We start from the raw sequence: 27,914 nt of genomic DNA, 5'->3' as shown, positions 1-27,914 counted from the left end.
GAGGGAGAGCTGGAGCATTTAGTGTGTGGAGGCGTTGGTCAGGATCTTTTAGAGAGGGTGTAGAGACTACTGGTTATGTAGGTGATAGCACAGTTTCTACTGTATTTACATTGTGAGTATTTTATAGGGGCATCTAAAAGACGAAAGTTCTTGACATCAGTTATATTTTAATAGAGAATTCCTCCTTTCTAGCCATTTGACTTCAAGTACAAAAGGCCAGAAAATTTAAACTTTCATCATTTAGAAGTATGTCTAATTTTTTATCATTACAAAATGTGTTATCCAATGAAGAAGAAATTGTTTTCTCCTTATTTCTGGTAATTAATATCTGAAACGGGATCCCAGAAACTTTGTGCATCATAGATAAAACAGAGGCTCCACAGTCTGTTCATCTGAAATCTGAGGATTTCTTAATTGAAGTTGATGGCCGTTAGTGCTTCCTTTGCTTTTTTTCATATGGTTTTGCTTTACTCTTACTATTTACAAAAATAAAACTATTTTTATTTGTCGCAAATATTTTACATTAATAAAATTGATTGAAAGGGAATGACTAGTGCTGTCTAGATTTTGTCTTCTGGCCTGATTGGATATACAGGCTGTAAGGGTTGTTTTTGGAGAAAAGGACACCAAATTAGTCGTACTATGAGCATGATAATCAAACAGGAATACTGTATGCTAGGTACTGTTGTAAACATTTTACATATAATTCATGTAATTCTCATTGAGTTGGCGACAGTAATAATGGACACCTGGAACAAAAGGCGAGGGCTGAACTCCAGCAGTGCTGACAGTGGTTATCTGACAGGCATAAAATACTGGGTAGGAACATTCCAAGAATAACTCGGTAAGCCTTCAGAAGACCCACAGTTGTTATTTCTCTGTAGTGAATAGCAGCAAAATCCTTAAGCCACAGACGTCTTGACGATTTGGAGCGCGGAGCGGGGTGGACAGAGGCTACGAGCTGGAGCAGCAGGGCTGAGGGGAGTTTGGAGAGCGGCCCCTGGTAACCGGCTTCCGGAAGCGGCGGGGCGGGGAGGGAGGAGCCACGCCCAAGCTTTGCTAGCCGCTGCGGGGGCCTAGGGTTGTCGGGGGAGGGGAGGTGCCCGAGTGGGCGGAGCCTCTCTGCTCGTCCCCGGCGCCGACGTGCGCGCTCCCAGCCGCGGAGGTCTGCGGCCAGTATCAGGCCGGTTGGGACGTGGCTCGTGGCCTCGGGAACCTTCGGCGCTCCAGTCGTGGTCAAAGCGGCTCCGGTTCGGCAGGCTGGTCGCGCGGCGGAGACCCGCCTGCGAGGTTCGTCGGGCAGCCCAGGGGCGCTGCCGGAGCGCTTGGAGTCTCTTGCCACGCTGGGGTGGGGAAGGGAGGCTATGCGGCCACGGCTGTGCGCATGCGTGCTGAGCGGTGATCCCTGAGGGCTGCGGGTTCAAGGGACGGTACCGCGGCTTCGTAGGGTTACTGTGCTCTTAGAAAGTGTTGGGGAACCTGGAAAGTTGCATGAATCATTGTTGCTTTTAACTAGAAAAGTCTTACTTGGCTTTAGGTGGGGAATTTTGTGGTCGGTTTGCAGTTACTGCTTCGGAAAGTTGATGTGCTCGGTTGCTGTAGTTAACAAGTATATAGATCCCAGCGAAGTAAACTCTGAAGTGTGAATCTTAAAATATGCTATCGTGATTTCATGGTTACTTATTTTGTGTAAGTCTCTTCAGGTATTAACCTTTATTTGCGAGGTGTAAAAAAAGTTACGGAGAATCAGATCCTGAATTTAAAAAATACTTGTGTTGATAAAGAATTAAAAGTGGGCTGAGGCTAGGGTAGGACATATATAGCATTTGAGTGAATGAAGTGTGAAATAAAAAAATAACCCCCCCTTTTTTTTAAAAAGTAACGTGTGACGAAGAAATGTCTCAAGGTAATGTGGAATATTAATTACTTTATAATTAATAATTTTTTTCCGGAAAACTTGTACAGTCTAATCTATATTGTCTCATCAAAGATAACCAAATTGGCAGTATTTCAGATTTAGTAATCCATACAACATAGATGTATGCTGTGGATTTTTTCAGGGCGTAGGCTTCTAGCAATGATTTGGATGCCAGGAAATTAAAAAGTGGACTTTTTTTTTTTTTGGAGAGGAGGAGCAGGTGGGAAGGGTGACAGTGAGAGCTGGAAGGTGCAGTTAGAGATGACCTGGCCTAAGCCTTCAGATAGACAAATGGAACTTTGATTGTGATACAGATGTGGGATCAGAATCAAGGTCGCTTGCTGTGTCCTTCATACTTGGCACTGGTATTTGGCAGTGTTCTGATTATTCCGAAACTATCATGACATGCACAGGTACTATTTGTTTTGTTAGCATTATCCAAGGAAGAAGTTCTAAATATAGTCATAATTTCGTTGGGGAGGGTATGTACTATGGTGAGTGCTGTGAACTGTGTAAGACTGATGAATCACAGAGCTGTACCCCTGAAACAAGTAATACATTATATGTTAATAAAAATTGTCATAATTTATTGAGGACTATGAAAATGAACAGAATCTTAGTGGAAGTTATTCCAGTAGCATGCCATTGGAATGTTCATTCTTGGTTGTTGTTGTTTTTTTTTTTTTTTAATGTTAATTTCAAACTTTAGTATTGGCAAATAAAAGTAATTTGTGGGTGATAAGACACTAAAGGAAGAACAAGCTGGTCAGAGAGCATCCAGGACTAGACCTTAGGAACTTTAGTTCTGAACTCAAGCCTGTGGTTTTTAGATGGGTCGTTTAAATTGTCTGGGCCTTAGTGGCTTCATCTGTAAAATGAGAACAGTCTACAAAAGAGATGGCTAAGAGATTTTCAACTTTAAAGTGTGGTTTGTGCTGGTCACTAGAGGGTTATAGCTTTTTGGAAATTTTATGGTTAAACCACATGATAACGATTTAGCTTCATTTGTGGTTAGTTGCTCAATCGTGGTTTCATGATCTTTGGATTTCATAATTAGATTTGTGCAAAGATAGAATATATAGTTTGTAGAACTCTTTGGGGAGAGCTCTAGGTTTTCCTGGAGCTTTCTTTATTTGAGGGGTGCGTGTGTCTCTCTCTCCTCCTTCCTCCTCCCCTCCAAACCTAGTAGGACAGGAATCCTAGAGGCACGAAAGTTTTAGAAGCACTTAAACTTTTGACTTTGTCCAAAAAATGTACATTTAAGACAGTCTTCTGTTGAAGGTGGTGGGGCAGTGACAGATGGGCTCTAAAGACCCTTATTAACAAGATGACTGCGTTGAAGGATAACGTGAAAACGTGATAAATATGTGGGGAAAATCAGTTTTGTAACTTAAATCTCATCCTGCCTTCTGTCCGTAGCTGATAAAGAGAAAACCCAGTTTGTGTACTTTTGCCATATTTTGTTCCTGTTAGATAGGGTTTTTTTTTTTTTTTTAAAGATTTTATTTATTTATTTGACAGAGATCACAAGTAGACAGAGAGGCAGGCAGAGAGAGAGAGAGAGAAGGAAGCAGCCTCCCTGCTGAGCAGAGAGCCCGATGCGGGACTCAATCCCAGGACCCTGAGTTCATGACCTGAGCCGAAGGCAGCGACTTAACCCACTGAGCCACCCAGGCGCCCCTCCTGTTAGATAGTTTTTATAGTACTTGTAATTGAATTCAGAAGACCTACTTTAGGGATCTAGTAATAACAGCACTTATATGCATTTGACTTTGCCACCTGTGTGATCTAGAGCTCGGGTTTGGCATTGTGAAGTACATTTTAATTTATTATTTATATACTTATTTTTTAAAAAAGATTTCGTTTTTTTTTGGTCAGAGGGAGCGCGAGTGCACACAAGCAGGGGGAGCAGCAGGCAGAGGGAGACGCAGGCTCCTTGCTGAGCAAGGAGCCTGATGTGGGACTTGATCCCAGGACTCTGAGATCGTGATCTGAGCTGGAGGCAAACACTTAACCGACTGAGCCACCCAGGTGTCCCAGTACATCTTAATTTAATTTTATTGATTGCATTTTACACTGTGCCAGGCATTATGGCATTCCATACGAATGATGAAGACCTAAGAATGGGAAATTTGGCACAAGTGAAAGTTGGTTAATAATTGGAAAGACAGCTAAATATGCCTTGCATGTAACTTTTAAGTGCAAAGTGAAGCAACTTGTGGTAATGAGGTGACACTCTAGCTCTCCACGTATGAGCCAGCAGTTCACTTGTGTTGCACAGGTATTGTTCAGGATCTCTACAGTGTGCACTAAGTGTACACTAATGCCTGTGCTTAAAACAGGTCAGTTTACAGTGTGAAAAAGAAGTTAGCAAAATAGTTACAGCTGGCCTTTTGAGGGTTAAAAAAAAATTCCACAAAGATTTCTGTCAAATTTAGTTACAGAGGCCCTTCCTTTTAGAGGTCATTATGGGGAAACAGATTGAGGTAGCGAAATAACAGGGAAGTTACAACGTTTCCTGAATCTTTCAGTTTCTTAGAGGATCCCTAGTTCCTCAGTATGTATTTTTCCCTAAGATTCTCAAAAGAAAGCCTATTAGGTTTCTTCTTCCCATCATTTTACTTAAGGATGGGGGTCATACCACTTTTGTCCCTTCCCAGCTTTTAGCTAGCTATGTGGTCCTGAACCCTAGGCTTGCAGGTACAGTCTAGGCCAGAGGTCACTTGCTTTCAGATGAAGAGTCAACCTTTTGGGGGACTCTACACTGGGTAGGCTGCCGTTCAGCCAAAAGCTGGCTTCTTTGAGAAGGTCTCTGCCTTCAGAACTGACAGGAGGTTCTTTCATGTGTTCCCTCAGATGTCTCCTGGTAATCCTCCTCTACTCCCTTTGGGTGATTCTGAACAAATCTAAGTCTTTTCAAGCGGTCACCAAATATTTGAGTGTCGTAATCAAGTCCTCCCAGAGACTTATCTAGGCTAAACAGCTTCCCTTCCTGGAGAAATTTTTCATGGTTTGAACGTCCCTTTGCCTGTTCTAAACTGTGTTATTCAGAAAGAAATTTTAAATTTAGTTTAATAAACATGGAACAGCTTAGTCCTGTGACAAACACTGTACTGTTGGTAAATGCAAATGGTGTGTTTTCTCTCGGACCCAGCACAGTGCTAACTCATATAGAGGTTACTTTCAATTAAAAATCTTCATCCTTTTAAAAAACATTTTATTCTCTTCCACTTTGTCCTCCCCCATTCAAGTTTTAAAAATTTACATTTTGTTTTATCAAATTTAACAGCTGTGTAGAGATTGTTGTGGAATCTTTTTATCAAAGTCACTTGTTAACTGCAACTGTAATATCTGCTTTCTGTTTTGTTTTTTTTTTTAATCCATGTAATTAGGAAAAACAGGGGAGTTTGGGGGAAAACGTACCTCTAAAAACTTTATAGACTGGCTTCATTCAGTCTTCTATCCTTTTGAGTTGTTTGTAAAAAGTAATCTTAGGATTCCATTTAGTTGTACCTGTTTATCTCATATTCACTTGTCCCCAAAGATAGGATATCACCTTGACACAGGACATACTGTTGAGCATCCAGATAAGAGTGTGGCTGCAGGACTACATTGAGTGGCTGGTTTAGTGGAATTGTCCAAGAAGGAAATAACTTTGATGTCATCAGGCTTAGTGAACACCTGCTGGGTTACATGGATTACTGCTTTTTTCTAAGTGTTTAGAAACTATCTCTGATTCTAGATCTATCTAAGATAGACACCATACTTCTTCCAGTGGTTTTTGTCAAGCTTTTGCTTCATTGTTTTTCCAGCCATCTTCTGTCTCAGTCTCTTATCATTTTATCATTGCTTGTGTGCTGTTCTTTCCACATCTGTTTCTTATCTCTTGTAAACCTAAGATGATTAGAAAACTCTGTAGTTTCCCATACCAATGCCTGTAAGTACCTCCCTTATATCAGAATCCTTTGAAATTACTTTGTTAGATTTTTTGAGAGCATCCTACCTATGAAACCATTCCTAAAGCCTTTCTAAATGTAAAAAAAAGCCCCACCTTAAAATAATTTAAAATTTCCACTTTCCCAGTCAATTTAGGTAAATGCCAAATCCAAACAGTGTTCTTAATTCTGCTTACCAAGTTAGTAGTTTGTAGTTGCTTTTCAAAGTAATTACAGATCCTTCTAGACCTTTCAGAACAAGAACATGTGCCCCCTATGTGTGTACATAGTGTACACAAGAACACTGTAGTGTTCTTTTAACTTCTTGGAGGCCATATGCCATATCAGTTCAGGAAAATTAGTGCTTTTTGTTTTGTTTTTTAGGAATAATCTGTTCACATTTAAAATGTCACTAAAGTACATGCATAGAATTGTAGGGTAGGAATGCAGTAGTGGTGGGGAGGGAAGAAGAGGCAGTATTTATTAAGGGTATACTGTGTGCCAGGTCTGTGTTGGAAGTAATCTAAGTAAGTTAGTAATTGGGAGCTGGTTGGAATGATCGTTTGGGGGATGATTGAAAGGTGGTTTTTGGTTGTAATTACAGTGCAATTTAGATTGTTCTTTTTTTTTTTTTTTTCTTTCAAAGGAACAGTGAGCAGAATGAGTACCTCACAGGACCAGAGTGGCTGCTCCAGTACTAGAGAGCCCCTTTTGAGGTGTTGTGATGCACGGAGGGACTTGGAGCTTGCTATTGGTGGAGTTCTCCGGGCTGAACAGCAAATTAAAGATAACCTGCAAGAGGTGTGACATGTGCTTTTTTCTTCCCTTGTCTGGACTCTCAGCACAGGGCTAGTTAGGGTATGGCTAAGGGCTTGGCTTCTCTCTGCCAACCAAAAAGTTTCACCTGATGCCTTGCATGGTATGCCTGAAATGTTGGTACCTTTGATTCCCAAGTGAAATTAAGCAGATGGTAGAAGAGTCTGAAAAACCTTGTACTACCTTAAAGAGTTCAGTTCAGCATGCATTTTTTAATTGCTCCTCTGTGTGGTCCCTGTGCCAAGTACTGCCCTCAGTAAAAAATAACAAAATGAATGAGTACCATACTTCCCAGCTGTGTGTCCTTGATGCCTGAAGGGTAGTACTTCATCATGTCCCCTGCCATCTTTTAACTTAGTGGTGGCATGGTTTTGGCGGTGGCATGGTTCTGTAAATAACTTTATCTGTTAGATCAAGCCAGAATGAAATCTCTTTGTTCCATTGACCTAGTATTATTCTATTGGTGAGTGGGAAGACCACGTATTACATGACTTTGAAATACAACTTTATTATACAGAAAAAATTTGTTTTAAAATAGTTTCTTACGTGAATTCTCATGGATAATTTATAGCTGTTCTGATTTCTGTCCTGCGGATTTTTATATTTATTCTTTTTTGAATTGCTGTTTATGCTTCCAGAAACATTTAGTTTATAGGTTTACTTAAACTGTCTGTCCTTGTGGTCTTCTCTCTGTTCACAGGTAGTCGCACATCTCTTTACTGAATTGGCCTCTGTAAATAGATTGTTCATTCATAGAATGAGAAAAGAGATAAGGGCTAGCTATTAATACTCCTGTCTTACTCCACTGGCAAATTTGTAAGACTTTAGGTTTTCAACTTGGATGGAAAACTGAGGGGGATCAGCATTACATGATCTATCCTTTTATTTTCTCTTGATTACTTTAGGTCATCCAAATAAACCTGCTAATCTTTGGAGAGAGGGGTATTGAAGGAGGATTTTAGAGCTTATGAATGCTTTTATGGCTGGAATTCTTAAACTGGGTCCATGGTTTTGCTTTGGGGACCATAAATTCCAGAATTAACGGGTAAAATTTTGAGTATGTAAGATGTATTTTCTGGGGAGATGCTCCATAGATATGATTGGATGACGAAAAGGATTTGTGACCCCCCCCCCCCATAAGCTTAAGAAACCATTCTGTGGGAAACACCATTCTTTGGGCTTTTTAACAGCAGTGAGGCTAATAGGTATATGTTTCCTAGGTCAAAGCCCAGATTCACAGCTGCATAAGCCGTCACCTGGAATGCCTTCGAAGCCGTGAGGTGTGGCTGTATGAGCAGGTAGATCTCCTCTATCAGCTTAAAGAGGAGACACTTCAGCAGCAGACCCAACAGCTCTACTGGGTAAGGAGGCTGCCAGGCTGTAATCAGTTTGAGTATGGTTTCTGGTTTCCAAAGAATGTCTTTCCTATAATGTAGCATTAATAAAGATCAGGTATAAGTTTAATTTCAAGTGCTGTTTGTTAACTTGGATATATTTGATGCTTTTAGTATCACTGGCTACATGGTTCCATTTTTCTTACAGTTACTGGGCCAGTTCAGTTGTCTTATTCATCAACTAGAGTGCACCCAAAACAAAGATCTAGCCAATCAAGTTTCTGTGTGCCTGGAGAGGTAAAGATATTTTTTACTTGTTTTGACTTTTGGCTCTTTGATTTGATGTATGTATTTTATTTTTTAAAAGATTTTATTTATTTATTTGAGAGAGATATCAAGAGAGAGCAGGGGTGGGGGGCAGTTGGGGCGGGTGGGGAGAGGGAGGAAACAGGCTTTCCGCTGATCAGGGAGCCTGACATGGGGTTTGATTCTAAAAGCCCCGAATCATAACCTGAGCCCGAGGCAGATGGTTGACCAACTGAAGCACCCAGCTGCCCCAACTTCAATGTTTATTTAAAAAACAAGTCAATTTTGTGACTTATTGTATGTCTTGGACTTAACCTGGCTTCTCTTTTCCTGTGATAAGATCATCTGACTTTATATACTTAATATTATACCTGATGGTACATAGTGAAGTCATCTGCCTTTGATGAGTTTCTTAGAAAAGTAAAGTACAATCATTTCAAATCATTCACACTTTGGCTTTTGTTTTAGATTAAAATCATTATTCCTTAAAAATAGATTTTGTTTATTTTTTTTCCAGACTGGGCAATTTGACCCTCAAACCCGAAGATTCGACTGTCCTGCTGTTTGAAGCAGACACAGCTGCTCTGCGTCAGGCCATCACCACGTTTGGATCCCTCAAGACCATTGTGAGTAGTGTTGATCTCAGACAATTCATAGAGCACTTCTCAGATCTGTGGACTCACAGATGGTCTTGAAAATTTTTACTATGAATAGTGGCTTTCTTGAGCATTTGCTATGCTTCAGAAGTTTCATGTTCTGATTAAGTTGATAGAGCATTAGGCTGGTAGTTCTTGGAATGTGGAACTGACTCACTTAAAATCTCCAGAATTCATCTTGTATCCTTTTACATAACTTTTGACATATTTCTTATAAAATCTATGACTTGAATGATCTTTAAAATAAAAAACCAAACACGGTCTCGTTTGGGTCTTGTAAAAGTGGTAATACTACCAGTTCTGGTGAAGAATTCTCTTGTATAGTGAGTTCTGTAGTAGAGAATTCTCAGATTTCCTAACTACTTGTGTAGGTCATTGAATTTAGTGTAAAGAATATTCTAGTGAAATGATAATGCTTTGCTTATTACTTTTGAAATTGAGGAATTACAGTTTCACCTTTTTGGGATGAAAGCATAACGTTAATAAATGTGATTAATTTCCTTTCATTTTATAGCAAATTCCCGAACACCTGATTGCTCATGCTAATTCATCAAATATTGGGCCTTTCCTGGAGAAAAGAGGTTCTATCCCATTGCCAGAACAGGTAAAATGTCATTTTTGTTTCTGGTAACTAAGTTATTACTTGGCTTATATGTCTTTTGGCTTTTGAGTAAATCACTTTTATTTATTTACTTTTTGGTACCATTTATTTGCAAAATGGCACCAGTGGAAATGAGTTAATTAATGCAATTAAACACTCCCTTTGAGACTGAATGTCAGATAGAAATTTAGAGGTTTTATAGGTGTTAGGAGAAAAAGTCAATTGTTATCAATTAGTTCATAAGACATATTATCATTAGCTCTCTGATTGGGGTAGTTCTCTCTTAGGGAACCTTCTCTTTATAATTCTTAAGGCAATGTGAATAGGAATGCTAGATGTTTTGAATTGAGAGCAACCCTGGAGATGAGCTATACTTCTTGTTTTATAATTGTGAAGATGGAGGGTTAGGGAAGTCATGTTATATGTGCAGGGTCAGTGGGAAGCCATAATTAGAAAGTGTGGATCTCCTGCTTTTCTGGTGAACCTTCCATGGCATTTGGCATTGCCTCGTTAAGCAGCAGAGTATTATGTGATTAGCAGAAGTCAGCATCCAGCACCACGGCTGTCTCTCTCAGTGACTGGCTCCTTGGAAGCAAACCTGCCAGTGGTCGTCAGACTCCTTACATCCCCAGCACCAACCTCCAGGACTGGCTCACCCAAAAGCAGACCTTGGAGAACAGTCAGGTGTGTTGCTGCCTTTATTGTTTCTGAGATAGACGCAGTAGTAGTAGATGGTTTCAGTTTTTAACTTATGGTTTATGTCTTTGTTTGGTTTTTAGTTCTAAGCTGAAAATATTTTTACAACTCTTTATTACAACAGTGGCACCTCTTCACTACAGATAGAAAACTTAGAAAACAGAACCATAAGGAAATACAAACTCATAATCCCAAAATTCAGAGCTAACTACTGTAACACTTGTTTATATACTTCCATTTTTCTATGTGTACATATACTTTAGAAACATGATTCTGTAAATCTTGTTTTGACTGGATTTTTTCCACTAGTAGAGCACAAATATGTTTCTCTTTAATTTCTTCCATAAAATCCTTAATAGCATATAATATTTTATTGATTGGCTATAACTTAAACTCTAGTTTTCTAGGTATAAACAGAGTTCCCCTAAACAGCCAAGAGTTCGTTTGTGCACATTCTTGATTAGTAAAATCCTAGAAATTACATTTCTAGATTATAATTCTGCATACCCTTCAAGACTTTGGATACATATTGCCAGTTTGGCTTTCCAGGAAGTTGGTACCAGTTTATATTCAGAAGAATACACAGCAGAATATTTGAGGGTGCTTCTTTCCCTGAAACTTCTTGAATAGTGACAATCATATTTATAAGTTCCTTTTTTCTCCAAATTTGATATAAAGTAAGTTTTACTTGTTTTGAAGTTTCTTTGCTATGGAGGTTGAATATTTTTCATGTTTATTAGCCTTCCTGGATGAGTTCCCTGATCATATCCTTTGTTCATTTTTGTCTTCTTTATTCATAAAGATTTTTTAAAAAAATATTTTATTTATTTGAGAGAGAGATCACAAGTAGGCAGAGAGAGAGGGGAAGCAGGCTCCCTGCTGAGCAGAGAACCCAATGTGGGACTCGATCCCAGAACCCTGAGATCATGACCTGAGCCGAAGGCAGAGGCTTAACCCACTGAGCCACCCAGGCTCCCTATTCATAAAGATTTATTACGTAGAACTGCCAGACTCTTTTCTATCAAATATGCTACAAGTACTTTCTCCTACTTTGTCTTTACTATTTTTTTTAGTTTTTTTAAAGCTGCAGAAAATTAATTTTTTTGTTATTCACGTATTTAAATATTGCAGTAGAGAAATCCTTTGTCTCTTGGCCTTATCTATGTACATTTAGAAACACTGGGCAGTGTAATACATGTGCAGATAGAACTCTTATCATTGAATTCCAAAGCAGCCATAATGTTCTTTTGAACTAATACTGTGTACTTCTTGTGTAGACTTCTGCCAGAGCCTGCAATTTCTTCAGTAATGTCTGGGGCAACGTAAAGGGCTTAGAAAACTGGCTCTACAAGAGTCAGCAACAAGAGCTTCCTGAAAAACCAACTTCCCAAAAGTGTAACAGCCATTCTACCACCAGTTCTTACTCTGTTGAAATTGAAAAGGTTGGAGACCTGGACCTTCTTGATCAAGATGAGATGGACCTTTCTGATTGGCTGGTGACTCCTCAGGAATCCCATAAACTGGAGAAGCCTGGGAATGGCAGCTGTGAAACCAGTGAGAAGTTGAAGCTCCTTTTGCACGTGTTCCAGGAGCCCTATAGTGTGAATGATTGGCTTGTCAAGTCCGATTCCTGTACCAATTGTCGGGGCAACCAGCCCAAGGGTGTAGAAATTGAAAACCTAGGCAATCTGAAGTGCCTGAATGACCATTCCGAGGCCAAGAAACCCTTGTCTACTCCGAGCCTGATTACAGAGGATTTGCTTATTCAGAACCATCAGGACCCATATAAAGTAGAGGAGGTATGCAAGGCCAACGAGCCCTGTACCAGTTTTGCAGAGTGTGTGTGTGATGAGAACTGTGAGAAGGAAGCTCTGTGTAAATGGCTTCTGAAGAAAGAAGGAAAAGACAAAAATGGTATGCCTGTGGAACCAAATCCTGAGCCTGAGAAGTGTACAGATTCCCTGAGTATGTGGCTCTGTCCTTCCAGAAAAGAGGCAACACAACAAGCTAAGATGTCAAAGGAAGTGGCTCCTTCTAGAATTGCTGATTCCTTCCAAGTCATAAGGAACAGTCCTTTGTCAGAGTGGCTCATCACACCCTCATGCAAAGAAGGTTGTCCCAAAGAAGTGCCTAGTACTGAAGATAGAGCTGGCAAGCAAAAGCTTATGAACCAGGCAGCCACTTCGTGGTGTCCCTTAAACACAGCTGACTGGGTCTTGCCAGGAAAGAAAATGGGAAACCTCAGCCAGTTAACCTCAAGAGAAGACAAGTGGCTACTTCGAAAGAAGGCCAAGGTGAGCACACATCAAAATAACACCATTGGAACTATAGTTAGTAGATTTGTACTTTTTTTTTTCTTTTAAAAAGGAAAATTTTACTTGACAGAGAGACAGTGAGAACAGGAACACAAGCAGGGGAAGTGGGAGAGGGAAAGCAGGCTTCCCCCTGGGCAGAGAGCCTGATGTGGGGCTCGATCCTAGGACCCTGGGATCATGACCTGAGCCGAAAGCAGATGCTTAACCATCTGAGCCACCCAGTGGCCCCGATTTATACTTTAATCACAAATCTTGTAAAGGGGCCAGATCCTTAAGTATGTTAAATGTTATTTGGCCTATTAATTTTGATGGAAGATTAGTGATTCACACTGAAATTTTGGTGTATTTTCCAGACCCCCAATTCCCATCCTGCAGGAAACAAAAAAAGGAAAACAAAACAAAACCCAGACTGTTTTATTGGCTGTTTATGGAAAAGATTAAACTGTTGTACCGTTGTTCTTATTAGAATGGCCAACATTTGCAACATTATTACAACATGGCAAAATATTCCTTACAGACACTACACTATTTGGAAGATGAGTTAAGTTGGGTCTCTTGCCTCCCAGCTGTCATGTAGCAACCCACCCTTTTTGTCTTCTTGCAGGAGGTATTACTTAACTCACCCCTACAGGAGGAACATAACTTTCCCCAAGACCGTTACGGCCTCCCAGCAGTTTGTGACCTCTTTGCCTGTATGCAGCTTAAAGTTGACAAAGAAAAGTGGTTATATCGAACTCCTCTACAGGTGTGTACATTCCACTAGTGTTAAGAAAAAAAAAAACCAAAAATGAGATTTTAGCTGTTTGTAAATGTTTTGTCTTCACTGGGAAGTAACAGGACCCATTGAACTATATTCCTGTTAATGGCATGTATGCTAGGCAAGTGAGAAGTGGCTGGTGGTGGGGGGGGATCATAACAGTTTTTCAGGTATTTCAGTTGAACTTGCTTTATGAAATAACTAGGACATACTTGAAAGTGACCCTTCAAGATGATAAAACTGTTGGGAATTTTCAGAGCCTGTGTGGATTTTATTAGCCTATTTAGAAATAAGTCCGCTCTAAGGGAGGTTGTGGGAGAGATTTGCTTTTATCCTATAGTGAAGTGACTCTAATCTTTGGGCTTTTCTTTATAGATGTGAAAGAATGGAATACGAGTCAAGCAGCTTTTCTGCAGATTCACACATCCATGGGCCGAGTGACTGTGTGGCTTACCAAATCATTGTATTTCTGGGTCTGACCAGTCAGCTTAGTTCCTTTCCTGTCTAATTTTGAGCTAGTGTAGAGAAATAAGTCATCAAATTATGAGTTACCGTGTAAAAGAAAAAGGCTGTTTGTTGATGCTAAGGTGATTCAGTTCCTTCTTACAGAAGTATTAACTCAGCCCTACACTAGAAATAGCATCTTGGTGGATAGGTCTTTTTCATAAGCCTCTACAGCTCCTTAGATTGGATTGTTACTAGAAGTACATTAAAACACTGTAGTTTTAAAAATGAAATAGTTGTATAATCAAGGCGTGTTGATGTATTGGAAAGCTAGTAAGCTTCCCTAAACTTTTGATTGTCCTCCTTTAGATGCTTCCCTTGCTGTGGGTTTTCTTCCGTTGGTGGTGAAAATGATTCTTCTGTTTAATATATAGTGTATTTCACACAAATAGTTAACCTTGCCAATGTAGTGATTTTTTTTCTCTTACCAAAATGTGTATTAACAATCTTGGCCATTTTGGACATTAATTACAAAACATTTTAACTTACATGTCAGATTCTACATTTTCTCTTTTGAAAGATTCAGCTACTGCAAATTTTGTCTTTTTCCCTTTTCTAAATATTATTATTAAAGTATCTAGTGAGCTCTAAAAGAGCTCCATATTGCTTCAAGACTATATTTAGGGTAGTCCTAGCCACTTTCAAAATATTCTGAACTACAGGTCAGAGAGCCCTTAGTGCTGACTAATCAATCAAAGAACAAAAGGCAAGACATGTTGGAAATGTACTACTTGAACTATTTGCTAAGGGTTATTGGTGCATCCTGTGTAAGGGGAAGCTGAGCTTGACACCTGGTGCTTTTAACTAGGAATAAATTAAATGTCCTCTCACTGCAAGCATAGCAAACCTATACCTCTGAAAGTATTAGAATGCAGTGACATTTTCGTGAACAGGCCGTTTTGAACACTTGTGCCTTGGGGGTGTTTACTGAAGCTTTATGAAAACTTGATGTCTTCTCAGTATCCTTAAAAGTCATGTCCATGCTTTAAAAGGTTTCTCTGTAGGAAATGCGATTTATAATGTTTTTAAATTCTCTAAGGTGAGATACATAGCTGCTTTCCAGGCTTTTAAACTATTAAGCCACTCAGCTTGCCTCTGTGTTATTGTTAATACTTTCCAGGTTTGTGATATGGTCATCTAAAAACCCTTCTGGGGAAACTTCATAGTCCCACAGTCCTTGCCATACAGCTTCATTAGACTTCTTGAACCACAGCTGAAAACAACCTTCTATTTTTTTTTTTGCCCTCCCCCCCCCCCCCACCCAATACCACTTAGAACTTTATTAATAAAGATGGCAGGTAAAAACTTAAGGAGCCTTTTCCATTATCTTAGGTTGCAGGAAACTTCGTAGTTTTTTGAGGTTTAAGGATGTATTTCTAATTTTACATTCATCACCATGCTAATGAATATGTAAAACATTCTTTTGCATTGATGCATTTTGTACCCACTCCATTAAAAGCATTAACAGCCATAGTTGTTGTGTGTATTTGTAAGACTACCTTGTCACAAACTGTTCTACCACGTTAATCATTGGGTAGGAGTACAGCTTAGAAACTTGAACATAAATTGTTTTTATATTCACTTAAATATCAATATATTTTATGAATCTTAAATTAGTAAAAGGTATATTACTAACTTCATTTTGAGTCTTTTCCTGCAGACTTCAGACCTGCTCTTTTAATTTTTAACCTGCTTTTTATGAAATATATTAAACTCATTTTTAAGAAGAACTAGAGGCCTTTAGCCTCAGTGCTTTCCTATCAAGACGACTCCTTACTAGGTGCATGCCAAAGGCCCTACTTTTCCCCTTTCTCTTCATAATAATCACCAGTTGTTTAGTATTTATTACATATATGTATAACCTGCAGTGCAATTTTATTTAACTTTATTTCATAGGTGAGAAAACAAACTCAGAAATTAAGTAACTTGCCCTTACCTCCCTTTGCTTTCCCAAGACCTTCTTAAACCCTTGTAGCTCGTCCCTTTCCTCTGATTATGTTTTTAATTACCCTCCATGAGATGACGACTCAATGAATAGAGTTAAGCATGATGGTTGGACAGACTAACACACTACTCTAAGGGCATAATGGTTAATCTCAAGTATCTTGAAGGGGTTTTGTGTCAACTCTGTTAAAGAAAAATTGTAACCTAGCTGTTAATGGTGCCAAGAAGCCCTTCATTTCAGCACAACCAAGAAAACATGTATTGGCCTAGTCAGGGCAGACAAAAATGCTAAGAGTAACTTTCACTTTATACCCAGAAAAATGCTTTTAAATGGAGACTCACGCTATGTTTACACTTTGGTTCTATTTTCACCTTTTATTGGGAATACAAGGCAACATTACAGTTTCAGATCATTAAATAAACAAATGTGGTGATACCATATTAACAATCATGACCTGAATTCTGTGAGTAAGCAGTTTTCCAGTTCGGGGGGAGTAGGGGAGAACCACATTACTCAGCCTCCAGAGGGTTCTGGCTTCAACTCTGGGTAGAAGGAATGCCAGTCCTGGTCAACCATCCATGATCTTCACCACAGCAAACTGGAATCTCCAATTTTTCAAACTAATTGTAGGAAGAAAGAGTAACTCCAGACTGACATATAAATTGATCGGGATGACTACTAAAGTGTCCTCCACTCCTAAGGTGGCAAAATCTTCAGAGTGACTGTTGGAGTAAGGAGCCTTTCATGTGCTCCCAGTTGTTATATAGTGCATAGAGGCTGGTAAGCGTTAGTCCTGCTAGACCACCTCGTGCTACCCCTCGAAGACCACCTGGAAAACAGAACAGGGGGAATAGCCTTGTATTATACAGTGTCCTGGCATCAAAGGATTAAGTAACATTATCATGAAATTGAAACACACAATTCATGTTTATAAATATTCCACCTCAAACAATAAAAGTCCTAAAGTAATATAAGAAACCAAGACCTTTCAAGTGAGAAATTCCCTTAAATCACTTGTTTACTACATATACTGTATTCTCATTCACAACCCTTTCAATGCACTTTCAATTCATAATTACAGGTAAGATAATAAGCATTAGTAATTTGATCTTTCTCAATCTTACTTGTTCCTATAACACTTCAGACAAGATCTTATGCCCATTATTGAAGTCCCAAACAGTTCAATAATTTCCTCCTAGTCCTACTGTTTAGAACCTCATAGGCGTTGCCAGTTGATTTAAGGCTTTAATATAAACAAGGCGACACCCTCTTTGGGAAGAATATTAACAAACTTTGGACTCTGGACAGGTCCTCTGTTAACTCTGAAGACTCAAGAAGCAGTGGTGATAAGATGGCTATATCATGCTTTGAGTTAAGTGATGAGAAAGCACCACCCGCCGCCGCCACCCCCACTCCTACACTGACGCATCACAATCTTAGCTCATGAGCAATGAGGCACTTAGCATCATCATACTCACTGAAAAACACTGAAGGATTAGACTTAGAACTATTTTTGCACAAAGATAGTTTTTCATGTGAAAAAAGATTAGCAATATATATTTCACTTGAAATGAAATATAAAAACAATGCTTTTAACAAATCATTGCTTGAAAACCAACCCGAGTCTAATATGAGGGCTAGGGGGTACCCAAATAAGCTTTTAAGAAATAACCTGATGCTCTCTTACAGTTTTACAAACAAGTGGATAACATAAACTTAAGATAACCTATGCTAGACCTATGGATTATTCATTCCAAGTCATGTGTTAGGAAGGCAAAGGTTGAATGGAGCTGTGGTTCAGTGATTACCTTACCAGAGGTCCTTTGGCTATGAGCCAGTAAATTCTGTGAAATTCAGTGACACTGCCAAGTTAGAACACTTCAGACTAGCCGTTTCTGCATGAATGTTCTGCCAGATGCCTTCACCTGATAGATTAAAAGGCCAAACCCTCCAGGAGCCTCTCCAGTCTGAAGATGTCTGATAGCTGACCTATGTAGGTTTCCACCATGAAGTGCCCTAATTATCTCTCTTAAACACACTGAAACAAACTGCAGGCATCATCTATAAACAGCTGTCAAATACGTGGGAGGGAATCAGAAACAAAAAATTCAATGGACGATCTCTCCTTGAAGGTCACACCATCTCTTTATATCATCTTGCTATATTTAGACTGGGTATGGCAGTTGAATTTGCGGCTGAAGAATGTACACTCAACCGGCTAACTTAAAACAATCTGCCCAATTTAGTAATGATCTACCTCATGTCTTTGACTAGTAAGTCAATAAAAAGTTCTAGGGACTGAAGGTGAACTATAATTAGACCAATTACTAAAATGGAAAAAACAAAACTCTGAAGCACAGGAGAATAAATGCTGCAACACTCTGTGATGAGGGTTCTTTGAACAAGCAGGTTACAAGCATGCAGTCCTCCATTCTGAATCAACACAAAACAAAGGAAAGGTGGCCTCACTGCTGTTTATCAGCAGAAAAATGATGGAGGGCGAGTAAATGAAAGCACACTAGGTTTGCAGATGTTTTCCTGGGACCAAACACTCAACTTCAGACTAACTCCCCCAGGTCGATTACAGATCCACAAGGCTCTGACCACTGCCCACTGGTTTAAAAATAGCTGTAAACTGTTCCAATTGGTCCTTTGCTTTGAGTGTCCCAAGCATGTAATTCCTACTCAGCCTTTTTTGAAGGATTTTCACATTAGTTTTAGGCTATCAAATAACAAGCCTCCCTGGGCAGAGGCACTAAGGGGTAACATAATGAAACCGGGAACTCCAAGACTAAGATCTTTGGGGCACCACTGGCATATTAACGGTCCCTGGAGAACAATTTATCCCCTAGAAAGCTTTCTATTTTGACCAAAATGAACAAACTCTTCTTTGAAGGTTAGAAAACACTTATTTCCAGCAAGCAGACACATGGGCAGCGTCTGATTTACTTTGATCAGCACAGCTGATCCTGACTCAAGGGCAGCCTCTTATCACATACCAACCCATGTTTTAGCTTTAACTTTCCACTAATTCCAGCATTTCCCAACTGGTTGTGTTAAATGTTTGAAGGCCTTGGCTTAAGGCTTTCTGTAACCAATTTATGCCCAACTAAGCACAGGAAGTTGATTAGCAAACATTCCTGCTTTGTACCCAGTAACCAACTAAGGTCAATGGTCAATCTGTATAAAGGAAAACAAACACAAGACATGCGTTTCAGTTTTACCTTCTACCTTTTGGTCCTTACACAACTCTTCCAGAAAGGGCAAGTATTATCTCTTCTCAACATAGGAAAACGAGGCCCAGATTATTAAAGGACCTTGTTGGTGGGGTATAGAGTTGGTTAGTGGCAGAGCTAACATACTGAACTGACAATTACATTACAGCTGGGACCAGCAAATTTTTCTTAAAGTGGCCAGAAAGTAGACATTTTAGGCTTTCAGGGCCCAAAGGCCATTATGTAGATAGTTACATAACCACTTAAAATGTAACTACAATTGACCCTTGAACAGTGTGGAGTTAGGGGTGCCAACCCCCCACATCCATGCACATCTTCTGATACTCCAAAAACTAATAGCCTACTGGTGACTGGAAGCCTTCCTGAAAACATACACAGTTGATGAACACGTATTTTGTGTGTTCACAAATTATTTATTCTTTATTTATTGCATTCTTACTTATTGCATTCTTAAAGCAAGCTAGAGAGAAGATTAATACAAAAATCATAAAAAAAAGTAACAGTACTATACTGAACGAAAAAAAATATGTATAAGTTGACTCCTGCAGTTCAACCTCACGTTGTTCAAGGGTCAACTGTATTTAAAAATATAAAACACATTCTCAGCCTCCAGGCAGCGAGCAGACAGGCGTCTGTCTGGCCAGCAGAAGTTGCTGGCCTCCGCAGCCTTAACCTACACACTCACATGGTTACTACAGAATACTATCCACATTTTTTTTGCACTATTTAAATTTAAATTTTGTTAAATTTATTTTTAAAATTGAGGTAAAAGACACATAAAATTGACCATTTTTATCTGTACAGCTCAATAGCATTAAGTATATTGGCATCGTGCTACCATCTCCCCCAATCCATCTCCAGAGAATTTCACATTGCAAAACTGAAACTATGTGCCCATTAAACAGTAACTCCCCAATCAATGCCTAATTTTTATTATGTTGATAAATAGATATTTGCTCACTTAATTATTAATATTTTTTAAAGATTATTTACTTAGTTATTTGAGAGAAAGAGAATGAGAGAGAGCATGAGAGGAGGAAGGTCAGAGGGAGAAGCAGACTCCCTGCTGAGCAGGAAGCCCAATATGGGACTTGATCCCAAGACCCTGGGATCACGACCTGAGCTGAAGGTAGTCCCTTAACCAACTGAGCCACCCAGGCGCCCTCACTTTTTTATTTTAGTAAAGTAGTCCACAGGCATAATTTTAAATCAAAATAGTACTAAAAGATTTTAGTGATGCACAATGTGGCACCCAAACCATCCTGTTAATTCCTAGTTCCCAAAGGCAACTACTTTCATTCTTTGCTCTTTACTTCCATGGTTTTAAATAGCACAACTACCTTGCTATTTCTTGATTTTTCAATCTGACATTTTATCTGACTTCCTACCAGGAAAACTGTGTTAAGCCTTGTAAGAACCATATAAAATATGCTTATGGTGGGATTTAAGTCACTTACTTTCTATAGGTTATCCCATTTACAAGTCAGTGAAGGGAAAATATAGGTTGCCTTCATATAACAAAGTGAAATTCAGGCAAGTTCCTCTCTGCATGTAGTGGTTTAGGGATCTAGTGGTAGTCAAGTCAAACCCAGTCTGATTCCAAAGCCCTTTGTCGTTTCACCACACTGAACTGCCTCCAGGATAGATTAAAAAAAAAAAAAAAATCTATCTTTTGAAAGGGATAATAACAGTTGAGTTGGGCCTTATGGATGGACTGGATTTCAAATTTATGTGTTAGGTCATATGAGATATATATAAGGAAGTTATGGGGAAGAGCCTGAAAACATAGGATAGGATTAGAGCATGGAAGGCCAGGGTGAAAAATTTAAGTTGAAAAGCATTATGTCACCATCAAAGGTTTTTGGACAGGGAGTACTAGAATTAGAACCATACTTGAGGAAGATTAAGCCAGAAATAGTGAACAGATAAAACAAACTGAAGGTAGAAGCCTAAAATCAAAATGGCCAATGAAAAATTTCTGCTACAGAAGTTTGGACTTGTGAGAAAAGGCAAATCAGGTGATGGATGGTGAACCTTATGAATGATGCAATGAGGGGATGATGAAGGAAAGGCGGAAATCAAAGGTAACTGAAGCTCTACAACAGGGGCTGTCTCCTGCCTTTTTTTCCTTTGCTCTCTCTGTTAAAGAGTGGAAGCAGGGTGTGTGGCTCTGGGCAGCAGAGCAGCTGGTTTTCCGGCTTCCCTCACGGCCGCTCCACCAGTCCTCTCCCGCACTCCCAGTTCTCCCGAGCAAGACGACACTCATTACATGATCTTGCATGATTGCAGCCATTAATGACTGCCGATATGACTGTTCTCGTAGGACTCCTTTTTCACCAGATTCTTAGTCATTTTGGTGGTTGCTTTCCTGTGGTGGTATGGTGGCCCAGATCCCTTTGAGTATCTTAGGTAAGTTTTAGAGGATTTATAAACCCTGACTTAACTAACATCTCCTGTGTAAACTGTACCCAGAACAACAGTGAAAGCTTACCTCTCTGTTATGATAAACAAGGCTTCTAAGTAAATGGAAATGCTTGTATTCAGAATGTAAGACTTAAAGCCTAGTGAAGTCAAATTCCTTACAGTGGCCTATGAAGTTCCATCTTCTATCTGATTTGGTCCCTTGCCACTTTTATGTCTCTAGATTCTACTACTGTCTCCTTCCCCACTGCCTTTTTTTTTTTTTAAATATTTTATTTATTTATTTGACAGAGAGAGAGAGATCACAAGCAGGCAGAGAGGCAGGCGGGGGGCGGGGGGAAGCAGGCTCCCTGCTGAGCAGAGAGCCCCATGTGGGGCTCGATCCCAGGACCCTGAGATCATGACCTGAGCCGAAGGCAGAGGCTTTAACCCACCGAGCCACCCAGGTGCCCTCCCCCCACCCCCACTGCCTTTTTTTTTTTTAAAGATTTTAATATTTATTTGACAGACAGAGATCACAAGTAGGCAGAGAGGCAGGCAGAGAGAGAGGAAGAAGCAGGCTCCCCGTGGAGCAGAGAGCCCGATGCGGGACTCGATCCCAGGACCCTGAGATCATGACCTGAGCCGAAGGCAGCGGCTTAACCCACTGAGCCACCCAGGCGCCCCAGTTTTTATTTTAATCACCTGGTGCTTGTCACCAGTTCACTCCTCACTCCCTGTCACCAGTTTAGCTGTTTCACCCATTCCCCAACCCACCTCGGGTCAGTAACCATCAGCTACTCATCATCACTTTTTAATTTATTTGACAGAGAAACACAGTGAGAAAGGGAATGCAAGCAGGGGGACTAGGAGAGGGAGAAGCAGGATTCCTGTTGAGCAGGGAACTGGATACGGGGCTCAATCCCAGGACCCTGGGATCATGACCTGAGCCCAAGGCAGACGTTTAATGACTGACTCACCCAGGCACCCCCTACCATCACTTTTTATTTTTTATTTTTATTTTTTTATAAGACTCAGACTTGCACTGAGTTTTAATTACAAAGAGTAAAACAATTTAACCACTCATAGTGAATTATAAAACTTTGACAGTTAAATTGTACTTTCATTTAAGAGGCATTTATTCATTATTTTGGTAGACCTGAAAGAAACTTCGCATACTTGTGTTTTCTGTTCTCATTTCAGAGGAATATTATGAAGAGGAAGTCTGAAGTATTTATAAATCAAAAGCCAGCTGAGCTGGAAGTGAAATATAAAGAGAACAAAATCTATACGCAGCTGTGCCGAAAGAGCAGCAGTAAGTTTTAGCTCACGTTTTGGGTATGAAAACTGAGCTCTTCTCAAGCAAAATGAAAATCAGGTGCAAGAGTAAAGCTAAATCATGAAAAACCTCATTAGTTATTTTTAGCATGCCTCTTAATTTTCCCTTCCCCTGGTTTCTTGTCTTCTGAGCCTGAGTCTTGAACAGGTAACCACTTGAGGGGGTGCCGGCAGTAAATGGGTCATGGAGGAAGTGTCAACGAACACGAAAAAGCAAATCCGGCCGTAACTATATAGAAAGTCCACCCAAACTGTTCATCCACGTACCCGTAGATAAATCCAACTATTGCAGGAAAAAAGAATAATTCCCTGAAACATCTGTTCGGCTAGCTCTGGCCCTTGTAATCCATTTGTGTGGGCAGCGAGCTCAGATGCTCCAACATGACTGCCTGAGAAGGCTGGCAGCTGGGACTCCTCGGGGACCGCACATACCGGTATCTGATACCACAGGCAGCTCACGGAGCTGAGCAGTGGGATGGCTGTGGCCCCCTACCATCACTTTTTAAAAAACAGATGGTGAAAAATATTATCTTAGTGTTTTATTTTGCTTTACCCTGGTTGCTTGTGACACTGAATGACTTCTACTGTTTAGTGGTAATTTGTATTTTTCCCTGAAGCACTTTGTCAACCCTACTCCATTTTTTTTTTAATATATATATATTTTTTATTTGACAGAGAGAGAGATCACAAGTAGGCAGAGAGGCAGGCAGAGAGAGAGGAAGGGAAGCAGGCTCCCTGCTGAGCAGATAGCCCGATGTGGGGCTCGATCCCAGGACTCCGGGATCATGACCTGAGCTGAAGGCAGCGGCTTTAACCCACTGAGCCACCCAGGCGCCCCCCTACTCCATTTTTTAATTAACTTATTGGTTTAAGTGATCTATCAAAATATTTTGTATATTATAGCAGCTAGCCCTTTGTCTGTTACATATGTTATGTGCATTTTCATTTATGGGAAGAATACTGCTGCCAGAAATAGAAATAAAGAAGTCGTTAAGGAAGTCCTTTTAGCACATACAGTTTCATTCTGAAGGCCTAGCATTCACTGATAAACATACCTGTTAACAATAACTCTGACGGTATTTGCTTAATATGAAGAAATGTCTTTGTATATCCTTTTACTTTTATTTAGTTTGCTGTTCTAAGACCACCTTCTTAGGGAAGGCACAGAATGAATAGGCAGGGACTTTTTGTGAGGGAACAGGGAGTGCCCATATCTTTTGGTCTCTGATGCCCTGTTCTTGATATCAGATAAATGACCTTTAAAGCCTTTAAAACATTAGTCCTAAGTTTATGAATGATAGTGAAACTAGAGCTGTTCATGTTTCGGTAGAATACTGGTCGTTACTATTTTTTCAAGGTATTATTTGAGAGAGAGAACACAAGCAGGGGGAAGGGCAGAGAGGGAGAAGCAGACTCCCCCCACTGAGCATGGAGCCCAATGCAGGACTCGATCCCAGAACCCTGGGATCATGACCCGAGCTGAAGGCAGACACCTGAGCCACACAGAAGCCCCAACACTGGTCATTATTAAACAGATTTTCATATGCCATAGAAAAGCAAAAAATTTTTCATACCTTTTGAAAATATTTACATAGATCCATTAAACATTAGGTATGAACTAAAATCACCCCCTCAGAATTATTCCTTTTTTGGTCTGACAACTATCCATTTTCTCATGTATTTTTCCTCATGACTTCCTTTCCACTAAAGTAGCTCCATACCTACGTTGAGTCATACTACTTTAATTTTAAACCTTTTTAAAATTTTAATTTCTATTGTTAAAAAATACATTGGGGATTGGAAATGTTTTAGGTTGGCAGTATTCAGCCATTCCCTAAATGTAAGCTTCTGTCCTTAGGAGTTTATGCCGGCTCTAGTCCAAGAGTGCCTGAACTCTACTCCAAATCCCTGAATGTACAAGTTGGAAGTTGTATTTGTATTTCTGCCATACAAAATTCGTAATTCTGTGCTGTCTTATTAAGTTCATTCTAAACCAGAAATCAGTAAAATACACTGATCTGCCTTTGTAGACTGATTTTGATGTGTTGAGCTAAATTTAAATTGTTCGGCCAGGAAAGATGAGTCAACATTGGAATTCTAGGTCAGCAGTTATTAACTTCCTCTCTGCTTCATAATTGCAATGGAAGATGAAATCTACTGTCACCTGACACAGAATTAAGGGATAGTCTTTTTTGCTTTTTCTTTACTGAACCAAAACCTTTCTCTTTTATAATTTATGTGGCAGGTGTGTCAGACTGTGTTACAAATGCCATTACAGCAGGGAAGTTTTTTTGTTTTTTGTTTTTTTTTTTTAAAGATTTTATTTATTTATTTGTCAGAGAGAGAGAGGGAGAGAGCGAGCACAGGCAGACAGAATGGCAGGCAGAGGCAGAGGGAGAAGCAGGTTCCCTGACGAGCAAGGAGCCCGATGTGGGACTCGATCCCAGGACGCTGGGATCATGACCTGAGCCGAAGGCAGCTGCTTAACCAACTGAGCCACCCAGGCATCCCTACAGCAGGGAAGTTTTTGACACAGAAAGCTAGTCTCCTACTTCCTTCAAAATCAATCATTCGGCCTTTTCCTTACTATCTTTTAAATATGCATAGTATGTCCCAAGATGATAATCCAGTACATTCTTATACTCCGGGCTGCCCTCAGCACAGGAAATGCTACAGTGGCTTGCCCTGAAGAAGACAGGGACTAGCGGGATGAGCTAAAACTTCAGTGCCCATCCAACCAGTACAGAAACAGCTGCCACTCAGCCCCAGGCATTTTCCAGTGTGAATAATGTAAGCGTGGTGTTTTCCATTTATTCAAAAGAAACTGGAATTCCAGATTTTTATGTGGAATCTTGTCTTTAAATATTAATTTGATCTTTTGTAAACCCAGTTCGGGCCAGGTAAACTCTTGCTGAGTGCGCCCCTGTGCCAATTAAAGTTTAAATTCTTCTGTCTGACCCCAAAGATTTTCCGAAAATTATATCTAGATTTTTAACAAGGTTTTTCTATGCCAAGGTAACATCTATGTGGACATAAAAGGCAGTTGCTGTCTCACTCTAGCTGGGAGGTCCATTTATGCAAGTACACACGTGTGATTGTGTTGCAAGTACTGTGAGCTCTTAGGGATAAAATTCCAAATGTGGTCCATTTTCTTTTCTCTCTTTTCCTTCTTTTAAAGATTTATTTATTTATTTTAAAGAGAGAGGGAGAGAGGAAAAAAAGAGGGAGAGAACGTGCACACACGTGCACATGGGGGAAAGGGAGATCATCCCAAGCGGACTCTACCCTGAGCAAGGAGTGATAGTGGGGCTCAGTCCCATGACCCTGGGATAATGACCTGGGCCAAAACCAAGAGCTGGATGTTCAACCTACTGAACCACTCAGGTGCCCCTGGTCCATTTTCAATATAGGAAAAAACTCTTACTCTCAGATATATCAGGAAATCTTGGATTTCATGATCCTGTTGAGTCTTGTCTTTTCTTCTAGTAAAAGTGAAGTAAAAATGCTACCTGATATTTGTGATGGAGGAATTAATAAAAACCAGATTTACTCAGTTAATCGTGTCTAATGCATAATAAAACAGAAGTTAATTCTCAAAAGCATGAGTATAGAACATATGTACTTTAAGCTTTTTTTAAGATTTTAAAGATTTTTAAAAGATTTTTTAAAAAGATTTATTTGACAGACAGAGATCACAAGTAGGCAGAGAAGTAGGCAGAGAGAGAGGAAGGGAAGCAGGCTCTCTGCTGAGCAGAGAGCCCGATTTGGGGCTCGATCTCAGGACCCTGGAATCATGACCTGAGCCGAAGGCAGAGGCTTTAATCCACTGAGCCACCCAGGCGCCTAGTTTAAGCTATTTAATGCAGAAATGTGATGAAAAATTTGGGCCTGTCCCTACTTATATGACCTTCTGAAAAAAGGTCATCTTAATACTGTGCTCATCTATTAAACTGGGGTGTGATTATCATTTCACAGTTTTAAATAAGTTATAGTAAGTGCTTATAGCTGAAAGTATAATCACAAGTCAGTGAATGTCAGTTTGTTTTCCATCCCAGAGGAGAATGTGATATTTGATCTCCATGCAGGTCATTTTGGTTCAACTCTTAGGGTTCTGATTATTTTTTCAAAGTTGAGCTGTATTTAGTTCACCCATCATTGAGACATTATTCACAGCGGTCAAAAGTGGAAGCAATCCAACTATCCATTGACAGATGAATGGATAAACAAAATGGGGTAGATACATACAATGGAGTTTTATTCAGCCTTGAAAAGGAAATACTGAAGATGCTATGAACTCGAGGATATAATGCTACGTGTGAAAAGACAGTTATAAGAAGACAAATACTATATGATTTTGCTTACAAAGCTAAAGTACCTCAGAGTTCAGATTTATAGTTAGAAAGTAGAATGGTGGTTGCCAAGGGCTAAAGGAAGGGGAAAATGAGGAGTTTCTGTTTAATGGTTATAGAGTTTCAGTTTCGTAAGATGAAGAGAATTTCTGGAGTTAGATGGTGGTGATATTTCACAATGTATATATTAACAATGTATATATTAACTTAACATTTCTGAGCTTACACTTAAAAAATAGTTCAGATGGTCAATTTTATGTTTTGTATATTTTATCAAAATAAAAAACCAAAATAAAACCCCAAACCCAAAACAACTATTAGGTTTTAGACAACACTCCATTACACTGCAAAAAACGTGTCAAGTATCCTTTAAAAACTGTGGATACCTAGTTTTTAAAGCATACTTCAAAATATATTGAGAGAGAGAGCTCTTTCACTCAGTAGTACCTACCTGTACATTTATATAACATGCCTGTCATGGTTCCAGCTGCTATGGTGTTAAGGTCATCTTCTGCACCTCGTGTTTTCTCAATGATGACACCAAATGCACTATAGAGCAAAGCTACAGGGAAAATGGAACTGATCAGTAATAAGAGATTAAATGTCAGTACAGCAATTATATTTAGAGAAATATATCTTATAGACATTATATAAACATAAAGAATATATATATTCTTTATATATGTATATACTATTTGTAACAGGAAAAGCCTGGCACCAAATAAAATGCCCTTTGACTTTCCATATAATGAAATACTGCATACTCCAAAAAAAAAAAAAAAAAAAAAAAAAAAAAAAAAAAAAAAAA

At 39.6% G+C, this 27,914-nt stretch overlaps 2 protein-coding genes and 1 pseudogene across 5 annotated transcripts in view; 1 reads left to right on the top strand and 2 right to left on the bottom strand.

Annotated features, from left to right (window-relative positions):
• LOC111144880 (nuclear receptor coactivator 4) overlaps positions 1 to 14,259 on the top strand; it is a 63,523-nt gene extending 49,264 nt beyond the window's left edge. For 2 of the 4 annotated variants that reach the window (XM_022499454.1, XM_022499455.1), the window contains 9 exons: positions 6,500 to 6,654; positions 7,890 to 8,030; positions 8,212 to 8,300; positions 8,827 to 8,935; positions 9,480 to 9,569; positions 10,104 to 10,250; positions 11,540 to 12,556; positions 13,182 to 13,322; positions 13,710 to 14,259. In XM_022499454.1, coding sequence (XP_022355162.1) covers positions 6,514 to 6,654; positions 7,890 to 8,030; positions 8,212 to 8,300; positions 8,827 to 8,935; positions 9,480 to 9,569; positions 10,104 to 10,250; positions 11,540 to 12,556; positions 13,182 to 13,322; positions 13,710 to 13,715 — 1,881 coding nt within the window. In that variant the 5' untranslated portion in view covers positions 6,500 to 6,513 and the 3' untranslated portion in view covers positions 13,716 to 14,259. Of the gene's footprint in view, positions 1 to 1,231; positions 1,291 to 6,499; positions 6,655 to 7,889; positions 8,031 to 8,211; positions 8,301 to 8,826; positions 8,936 to 9,479; positions 9,570 to 10,103; positions 10,251 to 11,539; positions 12,557 to 13,181; positions 13,323 to 13,709 lie in introns of those variants that run through there. The other 2 variants (XM_022499457.1, XM_022499456.1) reach the window with 2 other exon arrangements.
• A 1,722-nt stretch (positions 14,260 to 15,981) lies between these two features.
• The window catches only part of LOC111145210 (mitochondrial import inner membrane translocase subunit Tim23), a 30,578-nt gene continuing 18,645 nt past the window's right edge, over positions 15,982 to 27,914 (bottom strand). The window contains exons 6-7 of the mRNA XM_022499945.1: positions 27,558 to 27,668; positions 15,982 to 16,612 (exon numbers count right to left, since the gene is read on the bottom strand). Coding sequence (XP_022355653.1) covers positions 16,497 to 16,612; positions 27,558 to 27,668 — 227 coding nt within the window. The 3' untranslated portion in view covers positions 15,982 to 16,496. The remainder of the gene's footprint in view (positions 16,613 to 27,557; positions 27,669 to 27,914) is intronic.
• On the bottom strand, positions 22,495 to 23,172 carry LOC111145211 (annotated as a pseudogene).

Source organism: Enhydra lutris, unplaced genomic scaffold (genome assembly GCF_002288905.1).
Source record: "Enhydra lutris kenyoni isolate GAN:26980312 unplaced genomic scaffold, ASM228890v2 scaffoldscaffold12, whole genome shotgun sequence".
NCBI classification, from domain to species: Eukaryota; Metazoa; Chordata; class Mammalia; order Carnivora; family Mustelidae; genus Enhydra; species Enhydra lutris.
This window is presented reverse-complemented; position numbering and strand designations above follow the sequence as displayed.